The sequence below is a fragment of the Orcinus orca genome, chromosome 2 (assembly GCF_937001465.1).
Source record: "Orcinus orca chromosome 2, mOrcOrc1.1, whole genome shotgun sequence".
Taxonomy (NCBI): Eukaryota; Metazoa; Chordata; class Mammalia; order Artiodactyla; family Delphinidae; genus Orcinus; species Orcinus orca.
In genome coordinates, this window is record NC_064560.1 from 62,649,157 (window position 1) to 62,676,995 (window position 27,839).

A 27,839-nucleotide genomic window follows, 5' to 3' on the forward strand; every position below is an offset into this window, starting at 1 on the left:
GGCTGCTAACCCCAGTTAGAAAGGGTGGCTAGGGCTTGCTGCACTTCAGTCAGAAGCAGGCACTGACCTCTTCATCTTCATCCTCATCCTCTTGAAGAACCATGTCCAGGATGTTCCCTTTGATCTTGAAGTCTCGTGAGGTGCTGAGCTTTATGTGCTGCATCAGGTTCACCTGTGACAGGATTGTAAACATGGGCACATTTTCCTACCGATAGGTCCTGCCCAGGACAGCCTAAACTATCTCTGACAAACCCTTCAGTTCCTCTAGGAAGGCACACACCCACTTGAATCCATGAATGTTTGGATTCAGGCCATCAGAAACAGAAAAGAACTGCAGATTTTTCCCCCACTGCAGTTGTGTTGCTTCAGTTTGCCAGGTCCCTTCACAGGGTAAATGGGATTGGTAGAAAACAGAGTATGTTTACCTTGGACCTCTTAGAAAGGTGGATGAGAAATTTTTCATACTGTTCAATGGCAAAGATGAGATTAGGGATTGGCTTGGTTTCCCGAAGAGCTCTGGCCTACAGGGCAAAGAAGAGAAGACCTAAGTTTTGGGTTCAAGGTGTTTTTTTTTTTTTACATAAATTTATTTTTGGCTGCGTTGGGTCTTTGTTGCTGCACACAGGCTTTGTCTAGTTGTGGCAAGCGGGGGCTACTCTTCGTTGTGGTGCGGGGGCTTCTCATTGTGGAGGCTACCCATTGTAGAGCATGGGCTCTAGGCGTGCGGGCTTCAGGAGTTGTAGCATGCAGGCTTCCGTAGTTGTGGCTCATGGGCTCTAGAGCACAGGCTCAGTAATTGTGGCACACGGGCTTAGTTGCTCCGCGGCATGTGGGATCTTCCCGGACCAGGGCTCAAACCCATGTCCACTGTGCTGGCAGGCGGATTCTTAACCACTGCGCCACCAGGGAAGTCCCTTCAAGGGTTCTTGAAGTCCTCTGAAGCTGTCTGTAGCAGAACTGCTCATGGCTTTGGAAGAAAGCTAGTCAGTCTTCCAATCAAATGCAGTTTTACTTATATACCAGTAATTAAGATTTTTTTAACAGTTCACTCTCAGCAAAGGACCTAAATGCTAGTGGAGATTGCAATGAATCCTCCTATTTATAATTCCTAAATATCTGTTATCTAGAAACTGGCTGAGGGATGGACCATTTGTAGATACTTGGTTGCCTGACTTGATATTCTTGTAACAATGAGCCCACTCTACACTACCTCTATTTCCTCTCTAGTCTACATATGAGTTTTCATTGCTGGTATTAATATATCTCTTTCCCCTCAACTTGAATTGTAACTTGTAGATCCTTTCATATGTTTCTTAAGTATATAGACATGTTTCTATATATATATTTTGAAACTACAAATGAGAACATTGTTTTCATCTTTTTTTTTTCTTTTTAACATTATCTTGGGAGAGAATCCTATATCTGAACATTTAGATTTGTATTTTTTTCATGTCTGCATAGTATTCTGCAGTATAAATGTACTATAAACCCATTTAGCCAGTCCTTTATTAGTGGGTATCTTAGTTTTCCCAAGTATTTCACTTTTACTTTACAACATTGCTAGGACTATTCTGTACATAGGCCTTTACAATTTCTATATCCTAAAAATGCAATTGTTGTAGTAAAGAGTGTGTGTGTGTGAATGTATAGGTCTAAAATTGAGCAGTTATTGCCACACTGCCCCCGTGAGAGAGTACTGAATTCTCACCTTTGCCAGCAGTGCACTAGAGAACCCACTTCCCTGCACCCTCTCCAACTCTTTCACATCCTTTAGGGAGCACGTTTTGCACTCGCTAACTTTTCCTAAAACCAGTTCCTTCTCAATGGTTATCCTAAGCTATTTCTATTTTTAAAGAAAGAGCTCAAGATTTTCCGGTACTTCCTGAATAAAGTATATGTTTTTTGGTTCAGAGGGAAAAGATGTTCCATCTGAACATAAAGTCCATGAGCTGAGAAGGAGCCATACACAAGCATTTCCCCCCCAGCTTTACTGAGATATAATTCACCCATTTACATTGTACAGTTCGGTGTGTTTTCGTGTATTCAGAGAGTTGTATAACCATCACCATAATCAATTTTAGAACATTTTCACCCCCGCCCCGAAATCCTACACCCATTTTAGCAGTCACCTTCCCAGTTTCTCCAACACCCCCCTTCCCCCCACTCCCCAGTTCTAGGCAACCACTCATCTGTCTTTTTAGATTTGCCTTTTCTGGACATTTCATATAAATGGACTCATATTATGTAGTCTTTTTCTGACTGGCTTCTTTCACTTAATATTTTCAAGGTTCATCAGTAACCACTTTTTTTTTTTGGCCGTGCTGTGCGGCATGCGGGATCCCAGTTCCCTGACCAGGGATCAAACCCATGCCCCCTGCAGTGGAAGCTCAGATTCCTAACCACTGGACCGCCAGGGAAGTCCCAGCAACCACATCTTGATCACTGTCAGCAGCTTACCATGGCTGTGGGCCCAGCAGCGGTTTTCTCCTTTTTCTTTTCTCCTGTATGTTTTAGGCTCTTACTCTTCTTGTTCTAAAGAAATAGAAACAAATTCTGTCATTCCTGAAGATTGTTCTGTAGAGCTAGCAGGCTAGTGGTAAATTTCTAGTATGATGATTACAGTGGAGCATGGGGGAACTCTTAGGGGGACCAAGTCTGGGTGAAGAGATTATCCTGCAGCAGATGCCAGAAGGTGGGAAGCATTCTGGGATGCTTTATAATCCTCATTTTTCTATTTTTTGTTTGGAGGTTTACCATCTTGCTCTTGGATGCATCTAGCACATGGAAGTGAGGGCAGGACCAACCATTACTATAGCAGGGCAGCCAAGGGACTAGTGAGGCACAAAAGGACTGTCACGGTTAAGTAGGAATAGGTGTTTCCCAACTGGGAAGTTAGCTAAAAGGGTTGCATAAAGAAGAGGAAGCTGGAGAAGCTGTTCCCGGAGTGATGTATCTTACATGACAAGTGGTTACATGCTCCAGAAGGGTTTAAAGGTCATAGGAACACTTATTTCCCTATGTTGTACATAATTAGAGAATAAAGAGCTCCTGGAAAAAGGAAGAACCAATAAGAAAGGGAACCAAGAAGAACAGGATTCTGATAAGGCAGAAGAGAATTGAGACATGAGTCAGGAGAGACCACCCAAGTGTGAGGTACACAAACAGGAACCTTTTACCTGAAGGGGAGTTCTGTGCCCTCCAGGAATGGAACATTACCACGTTCCACGTGACAAGGAAAAATATTAAAAACAGAGACCTGCAAATGGAGACAAATTATACTACTGGAGCTATATGAAAGGCAGGAGGCTTGGTCCACACGGCATGTTCTGGAAAATAAGAAAATGCAGGGATCCCAGAGATGCTGGTATGAAGAAACTTGCTTTTGGCCCTGGAAGGCAGGGTAGAGGGTGAAGACTTTTTAAGGGAGGGGCAGAGTATCAGCCATAGATAGAACTCATGTGGACCAAATGGGAAGTGAGCCATCTTCCTAAAAGTTGTACCCAACAGGGCACCTTGTTGGAACTCCCTAAATCAACCCCATCTACTGCCCATTTCTGCTGATTCAGGTAGGACTAAAATTGTAGCTGGAAGAGAAGCAGCTTTTTTTTTTTTTTTTTTTAAGATGTTGGGGGTAGGAGTTTATTAATTATTTTTGCTGTGTTGGGTCTTCATTTCTGTGCGAGGGCTATCTCTAGTTGTGGCAAGCGGGGGCCACTCTTCATCGCGGTGCACGGGCCTCTCACTATCAAGGCCTCTCTTGTTGCGGAGCACAGGCTCCAGACGCGCAGGCTCAGTAGTTGTGGCTCACGGGCCTAGTTGCTCCGTGGCATGTGGGATCTTCCCAGACCAGGGCTCGAACCTGTGTCCCTTGCATTAGCAGGCAGATTCTCAACCACTGTGCCACCAGGGAAGCCCAGAAGCATCTTTTAAAGGTATACAGTTCTGAGCAGGATGCTAAGGGTTTTGGAACAATGGCTTTCATTGCTTTCTTCCCACTGAGATCCAAGGCTATGAGAAAAAGAAAGGGGCTATAAGAGAATAAACAGCTCTCTGAAAGATGTGGCAAATGCAATCCAGATTTCTAGATAGAAGTTGGAGTTAGTGGAACCGCGTGGGCTCTTGCCCAAGGTCACTCATTAAGCACATCTCACAAAGAGAAAAATGCCTGTGGATCAGCTGACTTGTCAAGTAAGGCCTTAAGTCAAATATGAATCGAGAAGGGGGGAAATATCCAGGGAATACATAAACTGGTTTTTCTGTAATGTAGAAAAAAAAAAGTCTAGAAGGTGCCTGGTGATAAGCAGAAGAAGAGCTTGAGAATGGGGTCAAACACAAAACCCCAAAACCTCCCAACATTTTACATGTCAATGAGTACCAAGTATGATTCTAGAGCAAGGGGTAACCAACTACAACCCAGAGGCCCACTGCTTGTTTTTCAAAATAAAGTTTTATTAAACACAGCCAAGCTCATTCATTTGTGTATTGACTATGGCTGCTTTTATGCTACAACAGCAGAGTTTAGTTGTGACAGTGACTGTATGGTCTGCAAAACCTAAAAGCATTTACCATCTGGCCTTTTGCAGAAAATGTTTGCTGACCCCTGTTGTAGAGTCAAAGTACTTGGGTTCAAGTCTCAGCTTGGCCTCTTAACTAGCTGTTCTTGGTCTTTTCTTTTTTTTTAATTTTTTAAAAAATTAATTAACTTATTTATTCACCTATTTATTTATTTGGCTGCGTTGGGTCTTTGTTGCCGCACGTGGGCTTTCTCTAGTTGCGGAGAGTGGGGGCTACTCCTTATTGCAGTACGTAGGCTTATTGCGGTGGCTTCTCTTGTTGCGGAGCACGGGCTCTAGGCATGCGGCTTCAGTAGTTGTGGCATGCACGCTCAGTAGTTGTGGCTCACGAGCTCTAGAGCGCAAGCTCAGTAGTTGTGGCACACGGGCTTAGTTGCTCCGCGGCATGTGGGATCTTCCCGGACCAGGGCTCGAACCCATGTCCCCTGCGTTGGCAGGCAGATTCTTAACCACTGCGCCACCAGGGAAGTCCTGTTCTTGGTGTTTTTAATACCTAATATTACTATTTGGCAAAACGTTCCATAGAGTTCAGCTTGGGAAATGATGCTGTAAGGCCACGTTCATTTTTTAGTACAGCTAACATTAGAGAACACTTGCCTGATGTTGTGTTAAGCACTTCCCATGCATCACCTCATTCATTCTCACTATGGTGCTACTTTACTTACATTCCCAAAGGATGCCCAAAGGCATGGATTTGGAATCACCCAGAAATAAACCAAGTCACTGAGCCCAAGCATGTTTGTTTCTCCCCTGCTCCAAGTGTACACATATCAAATGCCTTCTCTCTCTAAATCAAACTTTTTTTTTTTATATATAAAGATTTCCTTGCTGTAAAGACTTCAAACCTTGGCTTGTTCTCATATGGGCACCTTTGGCTTACTGTAAGTAGGGAAGAAACTTTATATACGCTTAGCTCAGGTGACCTAGTGGTCCCCTGGGAATATAAGGAGTCCTTTCTTACTTGAGGATGCATTTTGGTACAGACTCTGAATCACTTACCTGTATGTAAGAAATGAAAGAATAGCATAGCGGGGTCAGATGCGAACCTGACAGCTTCACCTGCAGCAAAGGAGAAGGAAATCAATGTAACTGTAGGAATAAGATGCTTTCCCCGTTCCTAGGAAAGGCATTCTCAACTCACCAGCTTTTCCATATTTTTCGGAATTCCTCTGGAGTGCTGACACACCTGGAGATACTAACAAAAGATTCCAAGATTTAGCATGCCCTCCTATATAAATGTCCCATGAAACTATAGGTAGTGACTCAGTGAGCAAATGGAGTATGACTTATTGCTCTGACTGGAGAGGGAAAAGAAAATAAGCTACCATATTCATGGAGAATCCTAGACTCAAGGCTTCCTTTTTCCCCTCCTCTAAGCTCCAAAGCTTCCCAGACAGCAGGTAATAAAGGGTTTCTGTTTCTGACTTGTTCTGTTTATTGCTTTAAAAATCCTTCAGGCTGGTAGTCCCTGTATCTAGAAAACCAATGAGTTTGCTGTTTTTGCTTTAGAAAAAGCCAATAAAGATTAGAGGTTCTCAGTATTTCTACCACAGAAGCTTAGTAGCCATACCTTGTAGCCTGAGCTGCACCTTCTCAGAAATGGCCACACTGCTGTTTGGGTACATGGTGTGAGGCGGTCTACTATCTTTCTTGGGTTGTCTGTGCCTTTCTAAGTATTTAATGTGGGTCGTTGCTAGAATCAGAACTAAATTACCTAGTTCTTATCACTCTCTGAATGTCTGCTGAGAATCAAAATATTGCAAGTACAAAAAGAATTTCTTGTTAACAGATACTAAGAAGCATTAACTTAAACCCAGGGCAAGTTATGCCTTTTATTTTTAAAAAATAGACTTATTCCCTACCCTAGTACCTGACCTGTGAGGCATTTAACACTCACTTGTTAAAGGAACAAACACCTTGTCAGTGCCCAGACTGGTCTGCAATAGTCTAATTTTTTGTGCAACTGGAATCAGATTAAGTTCTATAGCTATAGTTTAGACTGAGCCTTAGAAGGTGTTTGAAGAGGCATTTACTCTCCATCAGGTGCTACATACTCATATGCTAAAGAAACAAGGGCCTCTAAAAAGAGATTTAGAATTATGCCTCAACTGTTATTTCTGGGCCTGTGGAGACGGCTGTCACCTACTGATCAAACCATCACTTGCAAAGATGTAGGCAAGAGCTCTCTGCACAGGGGCATTCTGCAGCAGGGGGTAATGTCCTGGCTGGGTGGGACAGAATGATAGTAGTGACTGTCTCTCCAATACTCACATATCTGACAAGCGCTGTAAGAATGGTGTACATTTTGCAAAGGTCCTTTAATAAGGTGTCCACACAGCTGCCTGATGGCAGGGCTGTCTGCACCAGCTCGTGGAAAAATGTAAGCAGAGTTCCCAATTGTATGATGATGGCTTTCTCAATGGGATGATTTGGTAGGGTTGCCTGAGAAGAGGCTTCTTCTGAAAGGAAAGGAAACTGGCATATTCAAACCCAACTGGCCTTATTTTCTAGTTCAAGTGAAAGAGATTTAGAAACCAACAAAACATCATTAACTAGGAAGTCTGTAGGGAAAATGAGCATGTATTTAATTCATCATGCAGAATACATTAATAATCATGCTGTCATAAGGCACACTACCTTCTACTTCCTTCATTACTTTGGAAATCTAGCACAAACAAACAGAGCTCAGTGTATCTGCTTTTATGCAGTCCTCCAGTTCAGATTTTAGTTAACTTACCTGGTATAATTTCTTGGCTCACTTGTCCCTTAAGCTTGGTGATTAGCCAGTCCACTTCTTCTAGGACCTTCTCAGCCTGACTCAGAAGAAGTAACTGTGAAAGAAAAGAATGCCTGGCATGGCTCATTGCACACAGCTGCTGGTGTAATATGATAACCATGGCCACCTGCGGGTGGGTTACAGGCCTCAGGAGGCGAGCCACTATAATTCACTCTTCACAGGGAATAAAATGGAAGGTAAGACAAGGCTATTTCCAAAGGGTCGGGGATCAACACTTACACAGACAGTAGGGGCAGCTGTTCTCAAATTCACCACTGCAAAGTGGTTTGTTTTCTCCACTTCTACATCCTGGGGAGGGAAAGAGAGGTGAGATATGACAGTAAGGCTGTTCCCCTGGCCTCTATCCCCAACTCAGGGTGTTGTATTAAAGGCTCACTATGGTACCTGGTCTATGTCTCCAAGATGTCCATGGATATCCTGGGACAAGTCACGCAGCAGGGTCACAGGACTCTTACACAAAACATGGAGGCTGAAGAGCAAATTCATCAAGCCCTTGCAAAATGAGGCATCCTCTAGGAGTGGGAAGGAAAGAAAAGCTAAGTTATAATCCAAGTCAGTCCTTTGGCGGGTGTGGGGTGCCTAACTGGAACATGTAGCTCGTCATATTTCAGGCACAATATCCCTGTGCTGCACACATTCCAATCAAGGCAGCTCTCCCACAAAGGTGCACTTCTATCCACGAGTCCAAACAAGGGAGATGTTTCCCATTATTAGTCACTACCACTGCATAACTAGCACACAGGTCAAGAAATAGAACACTACCAGCACCCCAGAACTGCCCTCTCCCCCCACCAAGGAAACTGTTATTCTGCCTTGTAACTGTAATCCAGTTTTGTCTGATTTTGAACTTTATCTAAATGGAATCGTACAGTAAGTACTCTTTTATCTGTCTGTTGTCTTTTGTTGAATGTTATGTGTGTGAGATTCCTCCATGTTGTGTGTCAGTGGAGTTTGTTCATTCTCATTACAGTATTCCACTGTGTGTATACAGCACAATCCCTTGATCCATTCTACTGCTGATGAATGTTTGGGTTCGATTTTGCCTATCAGAATAGTGCTGCTGTGAGAATTCTTCCACCTATTTTTGCTGGGAGTGGAACTGCTGGATCATAAGCATATGTTTAATTTTAGTAGTTAGATATTGCTAAACAGTTTTCCAGAGTGGTTATACCAACTTACAGCTCCAGTAGCAGTGAACGAGAGGTTCAACTGCTCTATATTCTTACCAACACTTGGTACTGGCATTGTGTGTGGTTTTTTCATTTTGGCCACTCTGGTGAATTTTCTAAATGTTGTTTGGTGGTGATGATTTTATATAAAGCCTAAAAGGAAACATGTCAGGAAACTTACCCCAGCTGTTTTCCTTGCAAATCTTAGTTGTCCAGGATAACATCTGCACAAACTAGAGATCATTCAGATATTACAGAAACATGCCAAAAGACAGACCTAGGTGTTGCCAGACTAAAAGAGCCCTAGAACTTTCCAAGTCTAAGCAAATCACCTGCTAAAACACGTGCCTGGATCTAAAGTGGTAGTAATCTACTAAAAATAGCATAAAAATAAGTCCAAAGTTATGAGAAGACTTATTGATACTTTTCTCAAATATAGCATATGACTCAATTCTCAATGCCCTCATTAAGGGCCAAAGGTCCTGGGGTCTGGGCTCTTACCCTTTGAGCTTCCTCTGCCCCTACCACCACAGTCTAGGGCTAAAGTACCCTTTTTCCTCTTCCCATGCCCCACATTCTCTGCATTTGAGACATCTTTAAGGATAGTAAGCTAACAGAGGTGCAGGAGAGTAAGATCCTGGCCATAGTGATAGTTGAATTAGCTATTAGGAGCCAAGAGGCCATAGGAGGTTAAAAGGGAGGAGGGATAAAAAAAAAAAAAAAGAAGAAGAAAGAAAAAGAAAAGAGTTCAGGGAAGCTTAAGGTCTTGGGATAGTAGGTCCTATGTTGCCAGATACACACTCAGCTTTCTGCTTCAGCAGTTGTTTGGGATAGGCTTTCAGCCACAAAGGCACTGAAATGCCGTGATACTTAAGAGTAAAACAATGATTAAGAATCTAGTTTTTGGGGCTTCCCTGGTGGCGCAGTGGTTGAGAGTCCGCCTGCCGATGCAGGGGACGCGGGTTTGTGCCCCTGTCCGGGAAGATCCCACGTGCCGCGGAGCGGCTGGGCCCGTGAGCTATGGCCACTGAGCCTGCGCGTCCGGAGCCTGTGCTCTGCAACGGGAGAGGCCACAGCAGTGAGAGGCCCGCGTATCACACACAAAAAAAAAGAATCTAGTTTTTGATCTGTTGGGGAAAAAGATCAATTTAGAGGCTAACTGAAAGCTCTCTGTGAACTGATATAAAAAGTTTCCAGAATACAGTGATTACTGTAGAATACTGATTTCCAGAATACAGTATTAAATGAAACAAATAAATAAAGCAGGATGCTGAACAAGCTTTTGTGTGAAGAGGGTAGGGTCAGGAATAAGAATCTATATTCATATTGCTGTATAGGAATAAAAAACTCTTTACATAAGAAACTAAAAGAAGATTATTTACTTATCGGGGGAAAAGAAGAACTGAACAGATGGAGGACATGAATAGAAGGGAGACCATTTCCTGTAAATCTTTTTATAATTTCTGGTTTTCAAATCATACAACTTTATTACCCATTCAAAATTAAATTAAAAAATTTTAAACAGACTACCTGAAGTTACGAGGGGGTACGTGATGAAAATTAAATTTAAAAAATTTCCTGTTTATATTAGCCTTTCCAAATCTATTTATTTTCCCTCAGATGTCACCATGTTCCAATTCTCTGTCCGTGTTTCCTTCCTAATCCTGGGCTCCTTGCAGCAAAAGTAGCAATATGAAAGAATGAAGCTGAAAGTAAAGTGCAGATGCGTTGTTTGGATCTAGGATGACATAAGTAACAAAAGGATTTTCTTTGGGCTACCTGGAACTAGGACAACAGGAAAATCAAGTCTGCTTTCCAGTGCTCAAACACCATAACACACAGGGCTGGTCTGGCTAGTGCTTCCTAAAGCAAGGCCTTACACAAGGAGGCTTGCATCTTAGCACTCCAACTTGTCTCCTCACAGATCAGGAAGGAGGTGTGGTAGAACCACACAGCCCTAGGCTCTCAAGGACTCTCTTTATCATCCTCTAGGGAAATCACTCCTGAATGGAACAGACCCACAAAATGTGGCACTTCTCTTATTCTGTATGTGTGAATGCTCATGTGGGTACATACATTCTTCGTGTATGTGTGCAGACCCATACACATATACCTAAAACCTGTCTGGGCAGAACTGATTCTGTTTTAGGACTATGATCATGCTTTCTGACTTATCACCTTTTGTTGAATCTCTCCCAAACTCAGTACCAGCTAACCTTGATGACAAAGTTAACTGCTGAATGTCAGCTACCTTCTTGATAATTAACATACTTTCATTTTAGAAAAGAAGAGAAGACACCAGGAGTGGGGAAAAACCCACATTAAGAAGGCTGAACTCCACAGATAAACAAGATTTTTTCTGTAGTGCTTGCTGTTTACCCTTGACAGTGGCCAAACAAACAAAAGCAGTAATTATAACATGATAGAAACACTATGTTGCGAAAGGTACATCTTATACATCTTATATTAATTCAGAAGCATAACTGAATATATTATTTTAAATAAGCCAGATTTCAAGCAGACATTTAGATATATACTTTAGGACGTAATACTCCCCATCTTCTGAGGGATGCTAAGTGGGAGTGAATGAGTGGTACTCATACCTGAGTGGAGGAGGGCTCCAGCAGCTTGGACAAATTGGAGAGAACAGTGACGAGTAGGAGGGCTTCTTTGCTGTTAAAGTCTTCTTCTTGGCTGCTAAGTATATTCAACAAGGACCTCTGAGAAAGGAAAAGTATACACAGAAACATTAGCAGACATGTTACTAACAGGGAGAAGAGACATCTACCTGGAGATTCCTAAGGCTGGGACAGAAAGGATTCAAAAACACCAAAAATCCGGGGCTTCCCTGGTGGCGCAGTGCTTGAGAGTCCGCCTGCCGATGCAGGGGATAGGGGTTCGTGCCCTGGTCCGGGAAGATCCCACATGCCGCGGAGCTGCTGGGCCCGTGAGCCATGGCCGCTGAGCCTGTGCGTCCGGAGCCTGTGCTCCGCCAACGGGAGAGGCCACAACAGTGAGAGGCCCGCATACCGCAAAAACACCAAAAATCCAAGAGGATAAAAGCTGAAAATAAACCTGGATTGAATAGGTGGTTTCTTACCCTGTTTCTGATTCTAAGTCTAAGTGTTCTCTTGAGAACTATGGACTCCTTCTCCAACCCCCTGCCAAATGTACATCAGGAATGAATTGTGCACCCAGTTTTTTTTTCTCTTTGTTTTGGCCGTGCCACACAGCTTGCGGGATCTTAGTTCTTTAACCAGGGATTGAACCCGGGCCCATGGCAGTGAAAGCACTGAGTCCTATCCATTGCACTGCCAGGGAATTCCCGTGCACCCAGTTTTGGGTGGTTCGCAACTCCCTGAAGCCCATCCACTGACCTCAGGGCTAGACCACGCCCCAATGCTGGTATTCCCTCACCACCTGAAACACTGTATTTTGTCTGTTAGTCTCTTCCCACTATAATGTAAGCTCTGTGAGGGTAGGGTTTTGTCTCTTTTATCCCTTGCTATATCGTCAGCACCTGGAACAGTCCCTGGCATATAATAGGAACTTTAAAATTATGTATTAAAGAAATCTTCTGTGATAAAAGATTCTGATATTGTGACAACTAGTGGTTAGAAACTAATAGGAGAGACTTCCCTGGTGGCGCAGTGGTTAGGAGTCCACCTGCCAATGCAGAGGACACGGGTTCGAGCCCTGGTCCAGGAAGATCCCACATGCTGCAGAGCAACTAGGCCCGTGAGCCACAACTACTGAAGCCCGCGCACCTAGAGGCCATACTCCGTAGCAAAGAGAAGCCACCACAATGAGAGGTCCGTGCACCATGACGAAAAGTAGCCCCCACGCTCTGCAACTAGAGAAAGCCCATGGGCAGCAAAGAAGACCCAACACAGCCATAAATAAATAAATTTAAAAAAGAAACTAATAGGCTTCACTGTCCAGTCTTTATGCAATCTGACGGACAATGCCAAATTACATTTGCATGCATTAATGGGCTCCTGGCTGTCTCTCTGTATCAGCTCAAACAGTGATTCTTAGAGGCAATGACTCCTGCAGGTTGGGGTGGCTTAAATACACATCCTTCCTAGAATCCTTTCAAATGCATTCTCTCTCATTCTAAGAGCTCTGTCTTGTTGCTTGAATGATGACCCAGAAGAAATTCCTGTTCTACTTGCTCACTGTCTGCCCATTCTCACCAGCTGGCCCTGCTAACAGTCCCTTTCCAAGGACCCTCACAAAGTACTGCAGTTTCCCAGGCTTCTCACCTGAAACTGCCGGATCTGGAATGCTGCTCTTTGAGTGACACTGACTTCCACCTCTTCCTCCTTATCTGTGGCATCTAGGAAAGGAAAAGAACTCTATCTTCTTTGAAATGGGCTTGGGCTTTTTTTTTGCCTTTTCATACTAAAATTTTAGGAAGCCAAAAAAGTCTGGAGGCAGATTTAATTATATTCCTAACATTCTGCAATTTCTTAATACTATATTCCATTTTCCAGTCACTGTTTGTGAATAAATGTAATCCAGTAAGTGTCAATTCTGAATCCACTAGATGTCACTCCTTACCAACGTTAGGACTTCTCAGGTGTCCTCTGGTAGGTTAACAACTAGAATCAAGAGGTTTGGTTAAGAAAGACAAACTCAGAGCCAATTTATCAAAATTGAAATGCCCACCCAGAGCCCTGAGAAACTGATGAATCTTGGGCTGGTAGAACTGTTGCACGACACTGAATATTTTCTGCAAACCCTCCAAGCACAGTAGCGAGATGCTCTTTCCTTTCTCTTTCTTTCCCGACTCTTCCACTGAAGTAGGAATTGAAGTGTATCTCCAAAGCAAGACCCTGGGGAAAAGTGATTTTATTTTCAAAGTCAGGTTCACTAAGGTACAATTTACATACAGTAAAATTCCCATCCTATAGATGTATAGTTCTATAAATTTTGACTAACTTACACAGTTGTGTACTCAGCCCCACAATCAAGATATTTCCATTACCCCAAAAGTTCCCATGTGCTCCTTTGTAATCAATTATTTCTCCTCGATTTTGCAAGCAACCACTGGTCTGTTTCCTGTCCCAGTGGCTTTATTATTTACAAACTATCATATAAAAATGGTATCATTCATTATGCAGCCTTTAGAATCTGGCTTTGCTAACAGCATATGCTTTTGAGATTCACCTATGTTGCTGCATGTATTGGTAATTTGTCCCATTTTATTGCTGAGTAGTACTCCAGGGTATGGATGTACCACAGCTTACCCATTCACCAATTTATCCATCCATCTATTGACAGACTTCTGGGTTGTTTCCAGATTTTGCTGTTACAGATAAAGCTGCCATATACAAACCTTTGTATCAACATCTACTTTCGTTTCTTTTGGGTAAATACCTAAGAGTGGGGTGGGAATATCATATGGTAGGTGTGTGCTTAACTTCTTAAGAAACCGCCAAACTATTTTCCAAAGTGGCTGCACCATTTACATTTCTGTCAACAGTGTATAAGAGCTCAAATTCTTCCACATCTGTGACAACACTCTAGTATGGTCAATCTAAACTTTTAGGCATTCTAATAGGTGTTTACTGATATCTCATTGTGATTTTAATTTGCATTTACCTAGTGTTTAATTATGTTGACCATCCTTTTGGGTTCTTATTTGCCATCTATACATCTTCTTTGGTAAAGTGTTCAAGTATTTTACCCATTTTGCAATTTGATTGTTTTCTTAACAAGTTTAAGAGTTCTTTATATACTCTGGTTACCAGTCCATCATCAGACATGTGTTTTGCAAATATTCTCTCATCTGTGGCTTGTCTTTTCATTTCCTTAAGAGTGTTTTTCAAAGAACAGAGTTAAATTTTTTAAAAATATCAACTGTGCTTCTGGTATTTCATCTAAGAAATTTTTACCTAAAACAAGGTTGCAAAGCCTTTTCTGTCTTCTAGATGTTTTACAATATTTGGTTTTACATTTATGTCTCTGATCCATTTCAAGTCAACTTTTTGTATATAACATGAGAAATGGATAAAAGATTCATTTTTTCACATATTCATGTCCAACTGTTCCAAAACTACTTGTTGAAAAGACTTTTCTTTCTCCATTGTCAAAAGTCAAGACCATACTTGTGTGGATCAATTCTGAACCATCTATTTCTGTTCCATTGATTCTAGCAATACCACACTACCTTAAACACAACAACTTTATAGTAAGACTTGAAATCACATAGTGGGAGTCCTCTAACTTTGTTGTTTTATTTCACATTTTAGTTACTTTAGGTCCTTTACTTTTCCATATAAGTTTTAGAATAATCTTGTCAATTCCTACAATAAAGCTTGATAGGATTTTGATTGGTATTGTGTTGAATCTATGGATTAATTTGGGAATAATTCACACCTTGACACACTGAATCATCCAATCCCTGGACACTGTATGTCTTTCCATTTACTTGGGACTTCTTTGATTTCTTTCATTAATGTTTTATAGTTTTCATCACATCAATCTTGCATGTTTTTGAGATTTATCACTAAGTAGTTTTCATTTTGTGACACTATAGTAAATGGTAGTTTTTAAAATTTCAATTTCCAGTTGTTCACCACTAGTATGTACATAAAAATACAGTTTTCGAAAAAACTGACCTTGAATCCTGCAACCTTATTAAACTTACTTAATAGATCTAGTGGCTTTAAAAATAATTCTTTGGAAATTTTTATGTAGACAATTATGTCTATAAAGACAGTGTTATTCTTTCTTTTTCAATCTTTTGTCTTTTATTTCTTTTTCCTGTCTTACTGCACTGACTAGGACCACCTCCAGTATGATTTTGAATAGTAGTGGTGAAAGCAAAAGGGGGAAAGCACTGAGTCTTTCTTCATTAAGTATGCTGTTAACTATAGGGTTTTTGTGGATATCCTTTATTAGACTGAGAAAATTCTTTCATTCCTGGTTTGCCAAGAGATTTTTTTTTTTTTTAGATGTCGGGGGTAGGAGTTGATTAATTAATTAATTTATTTTTGCTGTGTTGGGCCTTCGTTTCTGTGCGAGGGCTCTCTCTAGTTGTGGCAAGCAGGGGCCACTCTTCATCACAGTGCGTGGGCCTCTCACTACCGCGGCCTCTCTTGTTGTGGAGCACAGGCTCCAGATGCGCAGGCTCAGTAGTTGTGGCTCACGGGCCTAGTTGCTCTGCGGCATGTGGGATCCTCCCAGACCAGGGCTCGAACCCGTGTCCCCTGCATTAGCAGGCAGATTCTCGACCACTGCGCCACCAGGGAAGCCCTTGTCAAGAGATTTTATCATGGTTTATGTTGAATTCTGATTGCCTGCATCTACTGGGATGAACATATGGTTTTTTCTTTAGTCTGTTGACATGGTGAATTACACTGATTGATTTACAAATTTTGAGCCAACGTTGCATCCTGGGAAAAATTCCACTTAAATGATAAGTTATTCTTCTTATAAACTGTTGGGATGAATTTGCTAATTTTTTTACATCTATATGCATGAGAGAATTTGGTCTGTACTTTTCTTATTAATGTCTTTGGCTGGATTTGGTATCAAGGTAATTAACACTGGTCTTATGAGTTGGGACATGTTCCCTCCTCCATTTTCTGGAAGAGTCTGCATAAATTGGTGTTATTTCCTAAAATGTTTGGTAGAATTCAACGGTGGAGACATGCAGGTCTGCGGTTTTTGTTGAGGGAAAATTTTGAATCACAAATGCAATTTCTTTAATAGAGATAGGATTACTCAGGTTACCTATTTTTTCTTGAGTGAGGTTTAAAGAAATTTGTGCATTTAAGTTATGAAGTTTATTGGCATAAAGTTAACATTCTGTTATGAATTTTTAATATGTGTAGAATCAGTAGTGATGTCTCCTCTTCCTCATATACCTGGTATTTGTAATTTGTGTCTTCTTTTCCTGGTCAGTCTGGCTAAAGTTTATTGAATTTATTGATCTCAACTAGATTTTGGTCTCATTTTCTCTATTGTTTTTGCTTTCTTTTAAAAAAAAAATTTATTTATTTATTTGGCTGCATTGGGTCTTAGTTACGGCACGTGGGATCTTTGTTGCAGCATGTGGAATCTTTCATTGCGGCACATGGGCTCTAGTTGTGGTGCGTGGGCTCAGTAGTTACAGCACAGGCTTAGTTGTCCTGAGGCATGTGGGATCTTAGTTCCGCAACCAGGGATCAAACCTGCATTCCCCTGCATTGGAAGGCAGATTCTTAACCACTGGACAACTAGGGAAGGCCCCTGTTTTTATTTTCAATGATTCTACTTTTGTCTTTATTATTTCCTTCCTTTTGCTCACTTTCATTTTAACCTGATCTTCTATTTTCTTAATGTAAAAGCCTACATTAGAGATTTCAGATTTCTTTCTAATATAAACACTGATTGTTCTAAATTTCTACCTAGACACTGCTTTAGCTGGACCATACAAAATTTGGCACGCTCAAATGTTCATCTTCATTAAGATATTTTAAAATTTCTGACTTTCTCTATGACTATGGGTTATTTAGAAATGCATTTAATTTCCAAATATACGGGGATTATCCGCATATTTTTGTTACTGCTTTCTTGTTTAATTCTGTTGTGGTCAGAGAACACGCTGATTTCTATTTTAAAAATTTGTTAAGTTTGTTTTATGGCCCAAAATATTGGTCCATCTTGATGAATGTACCATAAGCACATGAAAGGAACGTGTATTTTGAAACTTATTTAATGTTCTATAATGTCAATTAAATCAAGCTGGATGATAGTGTTGTTCAAGTCTTCCACATCCTCCCTGATTTTCTATCTATTTCTACTGATTACCAAGAGAGGTAGATTTTTATTTGTATATTTCTCCTTCAGTTCTATCCATTTTTGCTTCAAGTATTTCGAAGCTCTGTTGTTAGGTACATATACATTTAAAATTGTTATATCTACTTGATAAATTATTTAGTCATTATGTAATATCCCTCTTTATTCCTGGTAACAGAATAACGTTTTACATGTGACTAACAATCCACACCAAAATATGACTAGGAAAAAGAACCCAATATAGTGACTGTACTTTCACCTTTAGGGCAATGCCCAACCTCAAACCCACCTTCATCCCCACCCCCAATTTCTTCTCTTGGAGACTCCACAGCAAGTGGAAACGGTTTCTAAGGGTGAGTGGGGCTTACCGAGTTATGTCACAGAGGTTCTGAAAGACCTTCTCTGGGTTTTTGCCATCAGGGCCACTCACATGCCCCATTTCCTTTAGTTGCTGTACCTTCTGCAGAGCCACACTCACTGCATAGCGCATAAACTCATTGCTGGACCTTAGAACAGACAGGCTCTCTTCATGACTTTGGGTACTGTCCCTAGAGAGAGAAAAAGAGAAAGATTCCTCTACAGCTATTGGGACCTGGAATTAGGTTTTCTAGAGACTGTTCAGGGTAATAGTACAGAGCAAGCTCTAAATGACAGACTCTAAGCAGCCCATGCCAGAGTCACTGCCATGGCTGTCCTACAAATATCATTCTCAGTGTTACCTCACTTTCTCCCCCTCCCCCACTCCTTTAACTCTGATGAAATTTAAATGTCTTAGTTTTCTTTAGTGGTTTTTTGTTGTTGTTATTCTTCTGTTTTTTTGCGGTTTTTTTGCGGTACGCGCGCCTCTCACTGTTGTGGCCTCTCCCGTTGCAGAGCACAGGCTCCAGACGCGCAGGCTCAGCGGCCATGGCTCATGGGCCCAGCCACTCCGTGGCATGTGGGATCCTCCCGGACTGGGGCATGAACCCGTGTCCCCTGCATCGGCAGACGGACTCTCAACCACTGCGCCACCAGGGGAGCCCCTTTGTTTTTTTTAATTCAGGTTTTTCTTTCTTCTTTTTTTATCTGTTAGCGTGTTTGAGCTACTTAGGTTGATTTTCTTAGAACACATTGTTGGAATTCATCCTGTTTTTTCATTCACTAGTCCATTGTTTCTGATTTTTCCTTTAATAATTCAAAGTATCTCTTTAATGCCTAGGTAGGATTGTTCTGCCTTCATTTCAAGAAAATTACAAACCTCCTACCTTACTTCTTACTGTATATGTGCTAAGAACTGTGTGAATCCAAGCTAGGTATTATCAGTGAGCCTGGGTAGGTATTTTTATCTTCACCACACTGCTGTCTTTAAGCACTCTGTTAGAACCTTACCTGAAAAGAGCGGTGAGAAGATCAGACACAAATTTCATGGACAAAAAACTATCATTTGTTTTGTTGGCCATTTTAGTTTTGCCTTTACCAGCTTTTTCATTAAGGATGTCAGAGAGTTCCTTGTAACACATAAATAAGCTCAGAACGTCCTCAAACTTATTCTTACTGTGTAAAAAAGAAAAAGAGACCATCAAGGACAAGCATCAGAATATTGTGGTTTATTTTCACAAACAGTAATAAAGAAATCACAATGCTTCTTTAGATGTCATAGTTTAGACCCAACATTACAAATGAATGGATCTTCATTAACACAGCACTCCCAGGTCATACCAATCTGGGTTATTTCTTTTCTTCCCTTATTTATACCAGTCACTGCAGAGAATGAAAGTTCAATACTACCACCAATCAAAATTTCTCTGTTAAAATCAGGAGTTCTTATGTTCAGGGTCTGGGGAATTTTGAATACATTAAAGCCTGCTGGAGGGACAAAATTCACCAGCCTCTTTGGCATATGCTTTGGTGTTCCCTGGTAGAAAGAACATAGATTGGTCTTAGGCTACATGTCCATTAATAGATAGTGTATGGTCTGTGGTCTGTTCATACCTAGCATATTGTGTTAAAAAAAAAAAAAAACACACACACACACACACATAAAATGAACTACAAGTAGAGTCACAGCAATACCTTACCTGAAATTACTTACAGAGAAATTATATTCTATTAGAACCTCACAAACTCCCATAACAAGAAAAGCACAGATATTGTTTTTGATGCCAATACCAGTGCTCTGAGAAAAATCTGCTGATTTGTCCTAAAAAACAGAAGATAAAATTAATAAGCTACTAAAAACCTCCATTATTCAACACAGCTGAGACTTAGCAATTACCAGTTCAAAGTCCTCTAGTTCACTCTTAATCATTCTACTAGTAATAGACTCCAACATATCATCTAAGTCTTGGTAGAATCCCTCTTCTTCCTCCTCCTCTTCCTTCTGCTGTAGGGGCATCACTCTACTCTTATACCAGGCCAAACAGTGTTGAATACAACAAAGCAGACAATCCTGCAGAAGAAAATAATAATTGAATATTCTTGTTAAAGGATAACCTATGAAGCTGTTGATAATCAACAAATAATCCTTATCTATAAGGCTAAAGTAAGTTATTCATTAGCATCACAAGTTAAGTCAATCTGGATTAACAAAACTGGAAAAAAAATAATTGAACTAACAGAGGCATTGTTTTCTGGCCTTTCCCAAAGGCACTGGCTTCATAAGTAGCTGACACCTAAGAATGCAACATCAGATGTGCTGCCTCTGATTTGGTACGAACACCATGGAGCCAGGCTGTGAAATTAAATCCTCTCTAGCTCCTTTGAGTCACAGAGGCTATTCTAAAGATAGGGGTTTATGTTGAGGGAATCTTTGGGAGACCAATCTTTAGCATCTCTGATCCAGGCTGAGGACATCTGTTATAAGTCACTTGGGATGAGACAGTTTCAGTTTTTATCTTTTCTTCTCTTTCTGAGGCTAGACAACTAGAATAGAAAACCAACCTGTCCTAGTTCCTCTGAAGGTTCGACAGAATGCCAATTCTAGCTCAGCCTAAATCATATACCCCAGACTAATGAAGCAGGTCCCCTGGGTTCATCTGCTTCTGGGTGACCTCCTTCTCTCCATTCTAAACTATATTTATTTAGTATATGTAATCAAAGAGCCATGAACGGGAGATAAAATGCTCCTTGGGAGAAACAATGGATGCCTTGATTTAGTAAAGTGCTGACATGCAGATATCTTACCAAGAAAACCAAGGTGAAGATGGGTCAGAAAAGATAAGCAGTTAAGAGTTAAGAGTAAAAATTCATTGGGAGTACCAGGAAGAGCACTTCACAGGGGAAGGTATCTGTTTCTGAAGATCAACCATATCAACAGGGCTGATAGTTTTACTTAAGAGTAAAAATAATGGTTCTGGAAGGAGGGAAAAAAGTCTCACCAGTGGTTCCTGTAGAGAGATCTGATCTCCTTGGGTCAGAATACAAGCTTCTAATTTCAGAGGTGGCAGCATATCAGGTTCCGGCTCATAGAATTGTTTTAACTGTGTATGGTAAGGAAAAAGATACCATGGCTCATGAATGTTTTTCACTTTTTTAGCGGGTCAAGCTAATGGCACCTTTAATGCTTTCTAAGACATTATTTCCCAACTGTCCAAAGAACACTGCAGCAAAATTTGTGTTGCTTTGACTCAACCATATCCTTTGCCCTTGCTTTAGGTACTGTACCAACTGAGATCTTCTTTCCTATTTCCACTTCATAACCTCTCCTATAAAACATCATACTCTCTCACACCAATTCCTAAATTTGTATAGGCAATCAGCATTTTCAGTATAGCTTGAAGGTTAAGAATATAGGCTCTAGAGTCAGACTGGCTGAGTCTAAAATCCCAGTACCACCACTTATTAATTCAATAAAGGTATCCATGCCTTGGTTCCTCATCTGTGAAATGAGGATATTTATTAATATAAATGTATAAATTCGTATAAGGATTAAACATGCTAACATATGTAAGGAGCTTCAAATACTACTTGGCACATAACAGAGCTCAAAAAACTGTTAGTTAACTCAGCCATAAAAAAGAATGAAATAATGCCATTTACAGCAACAAAGATGGACCCAGAGATTATACTAAGTCAGACTGAGAAAGACAAATACTATATGATATCACTTACATATGGAATCTAAAATACGAGACAAATGAACTTACTTACAAAACAAATAGACTCACAGACACAGAAAACAAACTTATGGCTACCAAAGGGAAAAGAGGCAGTATAAATTATGACTTTGGGATTAGCAAATACCAACTACTGTATATAAGATACATAAACAACAAGATCCTACAGTATAGCACAGGGAACTATACTGAACATCCTGTACTAAATCATGATGGAAAAGAATATGAAAAAGAATATATATATAACTGAATCACTTTGCTGTACACCAGAAACTAATACAACATTGTAAATCAACTATACTTCCATTAAAAAAAAGGTTATCATTTTTTTTTAACTTTTGGAGTCTGTAGAATTTTACAGGTCCACATACTAACCTAAGTTGGGAAGCACTGGTCTATGCCTTCAGTCATCATTTGCGATGTTAAATGTGCAAATGTAGATGGACTGATCATTACAGTTTGATAGATACAGTATACCAGGATACAAATTTTATATAGGATCAGGTCCAAGGCCCACTGAAAAGCTTTCGATGAATAGTATAGGACCTCCCAATAATTTCTCCATATCCGAGACCGTACTTTCAAATGGAGCTTCGTTAGCAGAATTATCACAAAGCAATGGCATAAAAAGGACGGAGAGGGAGAGGGAGAGAAAGAGCAGTTCCATTTATAGCAAAATGGTGGACTAGGGTTTAGAGAAATCCTCATGGTAAAGAACAGTAAATAATATTGCATTAAAAATTTTATATAGACATATTTATTAAATAGATAGCTAAGAGGAAAGGAAAAGGAAAGTAAAAAGGAATCATGAAATTAAAGACAAAGCCTAGGGTCCTCATGCGGTGGAGGTTGGATCAGAAACCTTCACATAAAGCTCGAATTCTCAGGAGATATTCTTAGTGGATAAACCTAAAAAATAAATCCAGCATATGGAGGAGGATGGTAGAGGGATATGTATCTGCTTAACTGACCCCTGACTTTAGGTGAAGGGGGAAAAATGTCTCTCCTGGGACTTTCTAACCACAAGCCAGTCTGCAAACGTAGATGGGGTAGCATTCACACTACCTGTGTAGTCCGAAAAATCAAAAGCCAAAAATCTAGCTGAAAGTTTAAAGAAAGATAACATATAACTTTGAAAAAAGTTAAGGGAAAAAAAGGAAATAGAGACAATTTCAAATTTTACATAAACTAGACAAAGAGGGAACATCCCTAAATCATTTTATTAATAAGCTCATACTAAACCAAGGAAGTTCAGTATAAGAAATGAAAATTACAGGCCATTCCCTCTTATAAACATATATGTAAAAGTCTTAAATGAATACCAAACCCAGTAGTGTATAAAAAAGGTAATATATCACCATCAATTTGAGTTCATCCCAGGAATGCAATTTTTTTTTTTTTTTTTTTGGCCGTGCCACACGGCAGGCAGGATCTTAGCTCCCTGATGACCAGGGATGGAATCCACGCCCCCTGCAGTTGGAAGTGCGGAGTCTTAACCACTGGACTGCCAGGGAAGTCCCCCCACCACGTTGCTTTAAAAGATTAAACAATATAATTCATCACAGTAATAGGTTAAAGGAGTAAAATCATAACGGTCATCTCAATAGATACAAAAATGTATTTGATAAAATTCAACATACATTCAAGAGTAAAACAACAGATCTGAAATGGCAGAGGAGAAAGTAAACTTGAAGACAGATTATGAGAAAATATCAAATCTGAAGAAAACAGTGTAAAAATATTGAGGAAAAATGGGACAAGTCTCAGAGATGTGTGGAATAATATCAGGCATTCCAACATACATACCAATGAAGTCGCAGAAGGAAAGGAGAGAAAAAGGGAATAGAAAAAAATATTTGATGAAATAATCAGTGGACATTTCTCAAATTTGGTGACAAGCATCAACTTAGAGATCCAAAAAGCTTAATCAACTCCAAATAGGAGAATAACATGCTTGGACTCTTGAGCTACACGATCTGAGTTCAAATCCCAGCTCTGCCACTAATTAACTGTGTGACCTTGGGCAAATTAAATTACTTAACCTCTCAGACCCTTAAAATATAAATCTGTAAAATGGAGATAACAGTTTTTATTTCACAGGGTTTTGTGAGGACTAAATGAGATCATCCACCATATAATGCTTCATAAACTGCTTGGCCTTCTATAAGTGCTAAACGTTAGGTACTGTTGTTATCACTATTAGTACATAACAGTATCTTGAACTCTCTCAATATATAAAAAGATTCATGTAATGAAATATTATTTAGCCATAAAAAGGAATGAAGCACTGATACATGCTACAACATGGATGACCCCTGAAAACATCAGGTTAAGTGAAAGAAGTCAGTCACAAAAGACCACACACTGTATGATTCCATTTACAGGAAATGTCCAGAATGGGCAAATCTATAGAGACAGAAAGAAGATAAGTGATTGCTTAGGGGTAGGAGGTTGGGGGAAGGATGGGAGAATTAGAGGGTGGTAGCTAAATGGCGTAGGGTTTTTTTTCCTGAGGTGATAAAATGTTCTCAAATTGATTATGGTGATGGTTGCACAACTCTGCAAATATATGAGTTATATTTTTTTAAATGGGTGAATTGCATGGTACGTGAATTATATCACCACAAAACTGCTATTAAACTGTTATTAAAAAAACATTCAAATAAATTCTTAATGAATAAACGTTGAGTAAAAGGTCTTATTTACAGCAGATATTCTCCAGTTGAATTCTTCTCATCTTGATAATCCTCTGAAATAGTTCATAATTTAAAGCTTTTTTTAAAACTGAGAAATACAGAAAATAACCTAATAGACATTCATTAATATGTCACTCAGATTTAACAAATGTCAATATTGTGCTATATTTTCTCCAAATCTCTCTTTGTCTTCTTTCAGAAATAAACATAACAAATAAAGCTGCTGATGGCCTCCGTACAAATGGTTCTTCAGAACGTCCTTCTAACTTAGGATGCAGACTGTTAACTGAGAGGGATAACTGTCAGATAATGGCAATAAGTGGTGATTAAAATAAAATAACATGAAATAGCATCACATACCTCAGGCATGGTCACAATGCACCACTGCACTAGTTGGGAACTATTTCATATTTTGAAAATTATGAAGAATGTCAATCGCCTCTTAATTGCCTTAGTATCTGTTCCCTTATATCCATAAAAATACATTTTACCTGTGAGAGCAGAGTTTGCATGATTGAATTAGCCAGCTGAGAATTTCTTCGAAGGACATCATAGAACCCCTAAAAGGAATCAAACAGAGGACAAATAAGCTCTTTGATGAATAAATGAACAACAATATCCTAACAGATTTAGGTCTATGATCCATTACAAGGTAATTTTTTTTTTTTCCCCAGCATCTGTAAACTACATTTACTGAGTGCTTACTGGGCACATCAGATACAAAAGAGTTGGGACTGGGGCAGGTAAGAACTTAAGAAATTAAATATACACATTAATTTTACCATGAATTTAACTACTAGGGAAGTACAAAATTTGTACAAGTTATACTTTATAATGAAATTTTGATGTCTGTCCAAAGGGTAAGTTATACATACAATGCAGTAAAAATGTTTTAAAATTGTGCTTAGTATCACAGAACTACCCCGAAATGGGTTGATAAAATGCCTATACAGCATTATACAGATATATTTCACATTAAAGATTGCTTGTAAAGTACAAATACTTTGACCCCATTGCTGAGAAATCTATGGCTGACAACTATATGTGCAGTTCCTCTAAGAAACATCGCAGTATTTGTAGTCCATCTCGCCTTTAAACTCCACCTTATTTTTAGTTTCACTTACGAGTTCTCTTCAGAACCATTTGTATTTCTTTTGTCTGATCATCTTCTTTGAGTTTCCTGATTTCATTTTTTAAACAATTTATAGTTTCACGACTTGCTTTTAATCTCTTTAAGCTCTGCAATTTCAAAGTTTGTTTTTTTCCCCACAGCTTCTAATTTTTCTCTGGTTTTCACTTCAAGTTCTGCAAATTCTGTTTCATGCTTATAGGCTCCTAAGGTAAGCTGACGAGATGTTGTTGTTAATAATTATAGCATCACTGCTGTTGCGTCTTGAAATATCATTTCATCATAGAACTCTGAAACCACTGTCTTTTTTCCCAGCATTGCACTGGTGTCTGATTGAAATAGCTTTTTTTTTTTTTTTTTTTAATTTATTTATTTTTGGCTGTGTTGGGTCTTCGTTTCTGTGCGCAGGCTTTCTCTCGTTGCGGCGAGCGGGGGCTACTCTTCATCGCGGTGCGCGGGCTTCTCATTGTCGTGGCTTCTCTTGTTGTGCAGCACAGGCTCTACACGTGCAGGCTCAGTAGTTGTGGCTCACGGGCTTAGCTGCTCTGTGGCATGTGGGATCTTCCTAGACCAGGGCTCGAACCCATGTCCTCTGCATTGGCAGGCAGATTCTTTTTTTTTTTTTTTTTGTGGTACGCGGGCCTCTCACTGCTGTGGCCTCTCCCACCGCGGAGCACAGGCTCCGGACGCGCAGGCTCAGCGGCCATGGCTCACGGGCCCAGACGCTCTGCGGCATGTGGGACCTTCCGGGACTGAGGCACGAACCTGCGTCCCCTGCAGCGGTAGGAGGACTCTCAACCACTGCGCCACCGGGGAAGCCCGGCAGGCAGATTCTTAACCACTGCGCCACCAGGGAAGCCCCTGAAATAGCTTTAATAAACGATACGGGGTTACAGGTCTTCCATTAGGATCAATGAAAAATATTTTGATGATTATTTCGAATTCACCCCAACCTGTTTCAGTAATTTCAGATGGAGGCTTAGTAACAACTCTTAAAGGATTGCCATAGCTTTCATATAACTTAAATTGGATTTTCTTCACATATGCTGACATATCCTCATTTCTGTATGGTTTTACATATACTGTCCACTGATGGATGTGCCCATCCTCTTCTCTTTTCTTTCCAAAATATGGGGCAACATTACCATAAACTATTGGTTTAACGACAGTAACCCCCTTCACTCTCCCGCCGGAGTCAGGTTCAAATTCGGCCATTCTCTTGAACATACTGTCCTACGGAAGAAGCCGCCGCTGCCAGGGAAAGAGACTGGGGCCAGCGGACTCGCCGCTGTGCTCCTCCCGCGCGGGCCCAAGGAGGAGGGTTTCTGGCCGAAGGAAGACGAGTCAGCAGTGCTCAGGGTGCTGAGGAATCACCAACGCCTCACGGCAGAGGGCGTCACGGAAGCCCATTCAGCCCCACGCAAGACGGGAAAGGTGGCGGCTACAAGGTAATTTTTAAAATTTGGAGGTAGATAAGATTGCGATTTTTTTTTTTTTGAATATGGATGACTGTGCAGAAAAGAGTTATCATTAACACAGTGGTCTGATATTGCTATCCTTAGAAAGGTCTGCTTCCAAAGTTGGCCCTTGGCTGGTGGCTGGGAATTTGGCTGGTAAACAGTTTTTTCCTATACTGATATAAAACTCCCTAAACAATGAGAAGCTTACTGTGCCTAAACTGTTTGTACAAACAATATAGTTTATGCTGAAAACCTGATTTCCCTCTGGGAGTTAGGAATTTTGGTACGTGCTAAGTAAGGGTGCCTATGTGACCAGCTGCCAATAAAAAGCCTTGAGTGCTCTCTAATAAGCTTCCCTAGTAGAATACGCTTTGCATATGTTATCACAACTTATTTGAATATGCTTTGCATACGTTATCACAACTCATTTGCTGGAAGAATTAAGTGCATCCTGTGCAATCTCACTTGGAGCGGACTCTTAGAAGCTTGCACCTGGTCTCCTGTGGACTTCACCCTATTTGCCTCTCGCCTCTGCTGTTTTTTGCTTTCTATCCTTTAACTCTAAATCTCAGCCATGAGAACAAATTTACGCTCAGTTTTATCAGTCCTTCTAAAGAAATCTTTAAACACAGAGGTGGTTTTGGGGACCCCCAATACAACAAACAATTGTTCCAGCACCGTTTGTTGAAAAGACCATCCTCTCTCCACTGAATTACTTCGGATTTCCGTGAAAACTCCACTGACCAGGGACTTCGCTGGTGGTGCAGTGGTTAAGAATCCGCCTGCCAATGCAGGGGACACAGGTTCGAGCCCTGGTCCGGGAAGATCCCACATGTCACGGAGCAACTAAGCCCGTGTGGCACAACTACTGAAGTCCACCTAGAGCCCGTGCTCCACAACAAGAGAAGCCACTGCAGTGAGAAGCCCCTGCACCGCAACGAAGAGTAGCCCCAACTCACTGTAACAAGAGAAAGCCTGTGCATAGCAATGAAGACCCAACACAGCCAAAAAATAAATACATTAATTTAAAAAAAAAAAAGAAAAACCTTAACTGACCAACTTTATACTTGTTCAGTTGTTTTGTTCATTTTAGGTGGTTTACACTCCACATTAATTTTATTATTATTATA

At 40.5% G+C, this 27,839-nt stretch overlaps 1 protein-coding gene and 1 pseudogene across 5 annotated transcripts in view; both read right to left on the reverse strand.

Annotated features, from left to right (window-relative positions):
• Positions 1-27,839, reverse strand: part of FANCI (FA complementation group I) — a 76,560-nt gene that overhangs the window by 988 nt on the left and 47,733 nt on the right. For 4 of the 5 annotated variants that reach the window (XM_033402838.2, XM_033402837.2, XM_049705418.1 and 1 more), the window contains 19 exons: positions 24,612-24,680; positions 20,687-20,788; positions 19,585-19,758; positions 19,388-19,509; positions 18,699-18,863; positions 17,699-17,878; positions 13,212-13,378; positions 12,806-12,879; positions 11,144-11,260; positions 8,722-8,773; positions 7,756-7,883; positions 7,591-7,659; positions 7,312-7,405; positions 6,846-7,033; positions 5,716-5,769; positions 5,574-5,633; positions 2,458-2,532; positions 426-521; positions 68-172 (listed from right to left, as the gene is read on the reverse strand). In XM_033402838.2, the coding sequence (XP_033258729.1) occupies positions 68-172; positions 426-521; positions 2,458-2,532; positions 5,574-5,633; positions 5,716-5,769; positions 6,846-7,033; positions 7,312-7,405; positions 7,591-7,659; positions 7,756-7,883; positions 8,722-8,773; positions 11,144-11,260; positions 12,806-12,879; positions 13,212-13,378; positions 17,699-17,878; positions 18,699-18,863; positions 19,388-19,509; positions 19,585-19,758; positions 20,687-20,788; positions 24,612-24,680 (2,091 nt within the window). The remainder of the gene's footprint in view (positions 1-67; positions 173-425; positions 522-2,457; positions 2,533-5,573; positions 5,634-5,715; positions 5,770-6,845; positions 7,034-7,311; positions 7,406-7,590; positions 7,660-7,755; positions 7,884-8,721; positions 8,774-11,143; positions 11,261-12,805; positions 12,880-13,211; positions 13,379-17,698; positions 17,879-18,698; positions 18,864-19,387; positions 19,510-19,584; positions 19,759-20,686; positions 20,789-24,611; positions 24,681-27,839) is intronic. The other variant, XM_033402836.2, reaches the window with a different exon arrangement.
• Positions 24,706-27,717, reverse strand: LOC105748433 (YEATS domain-containing protein 4-like; annotated as a pseudogene).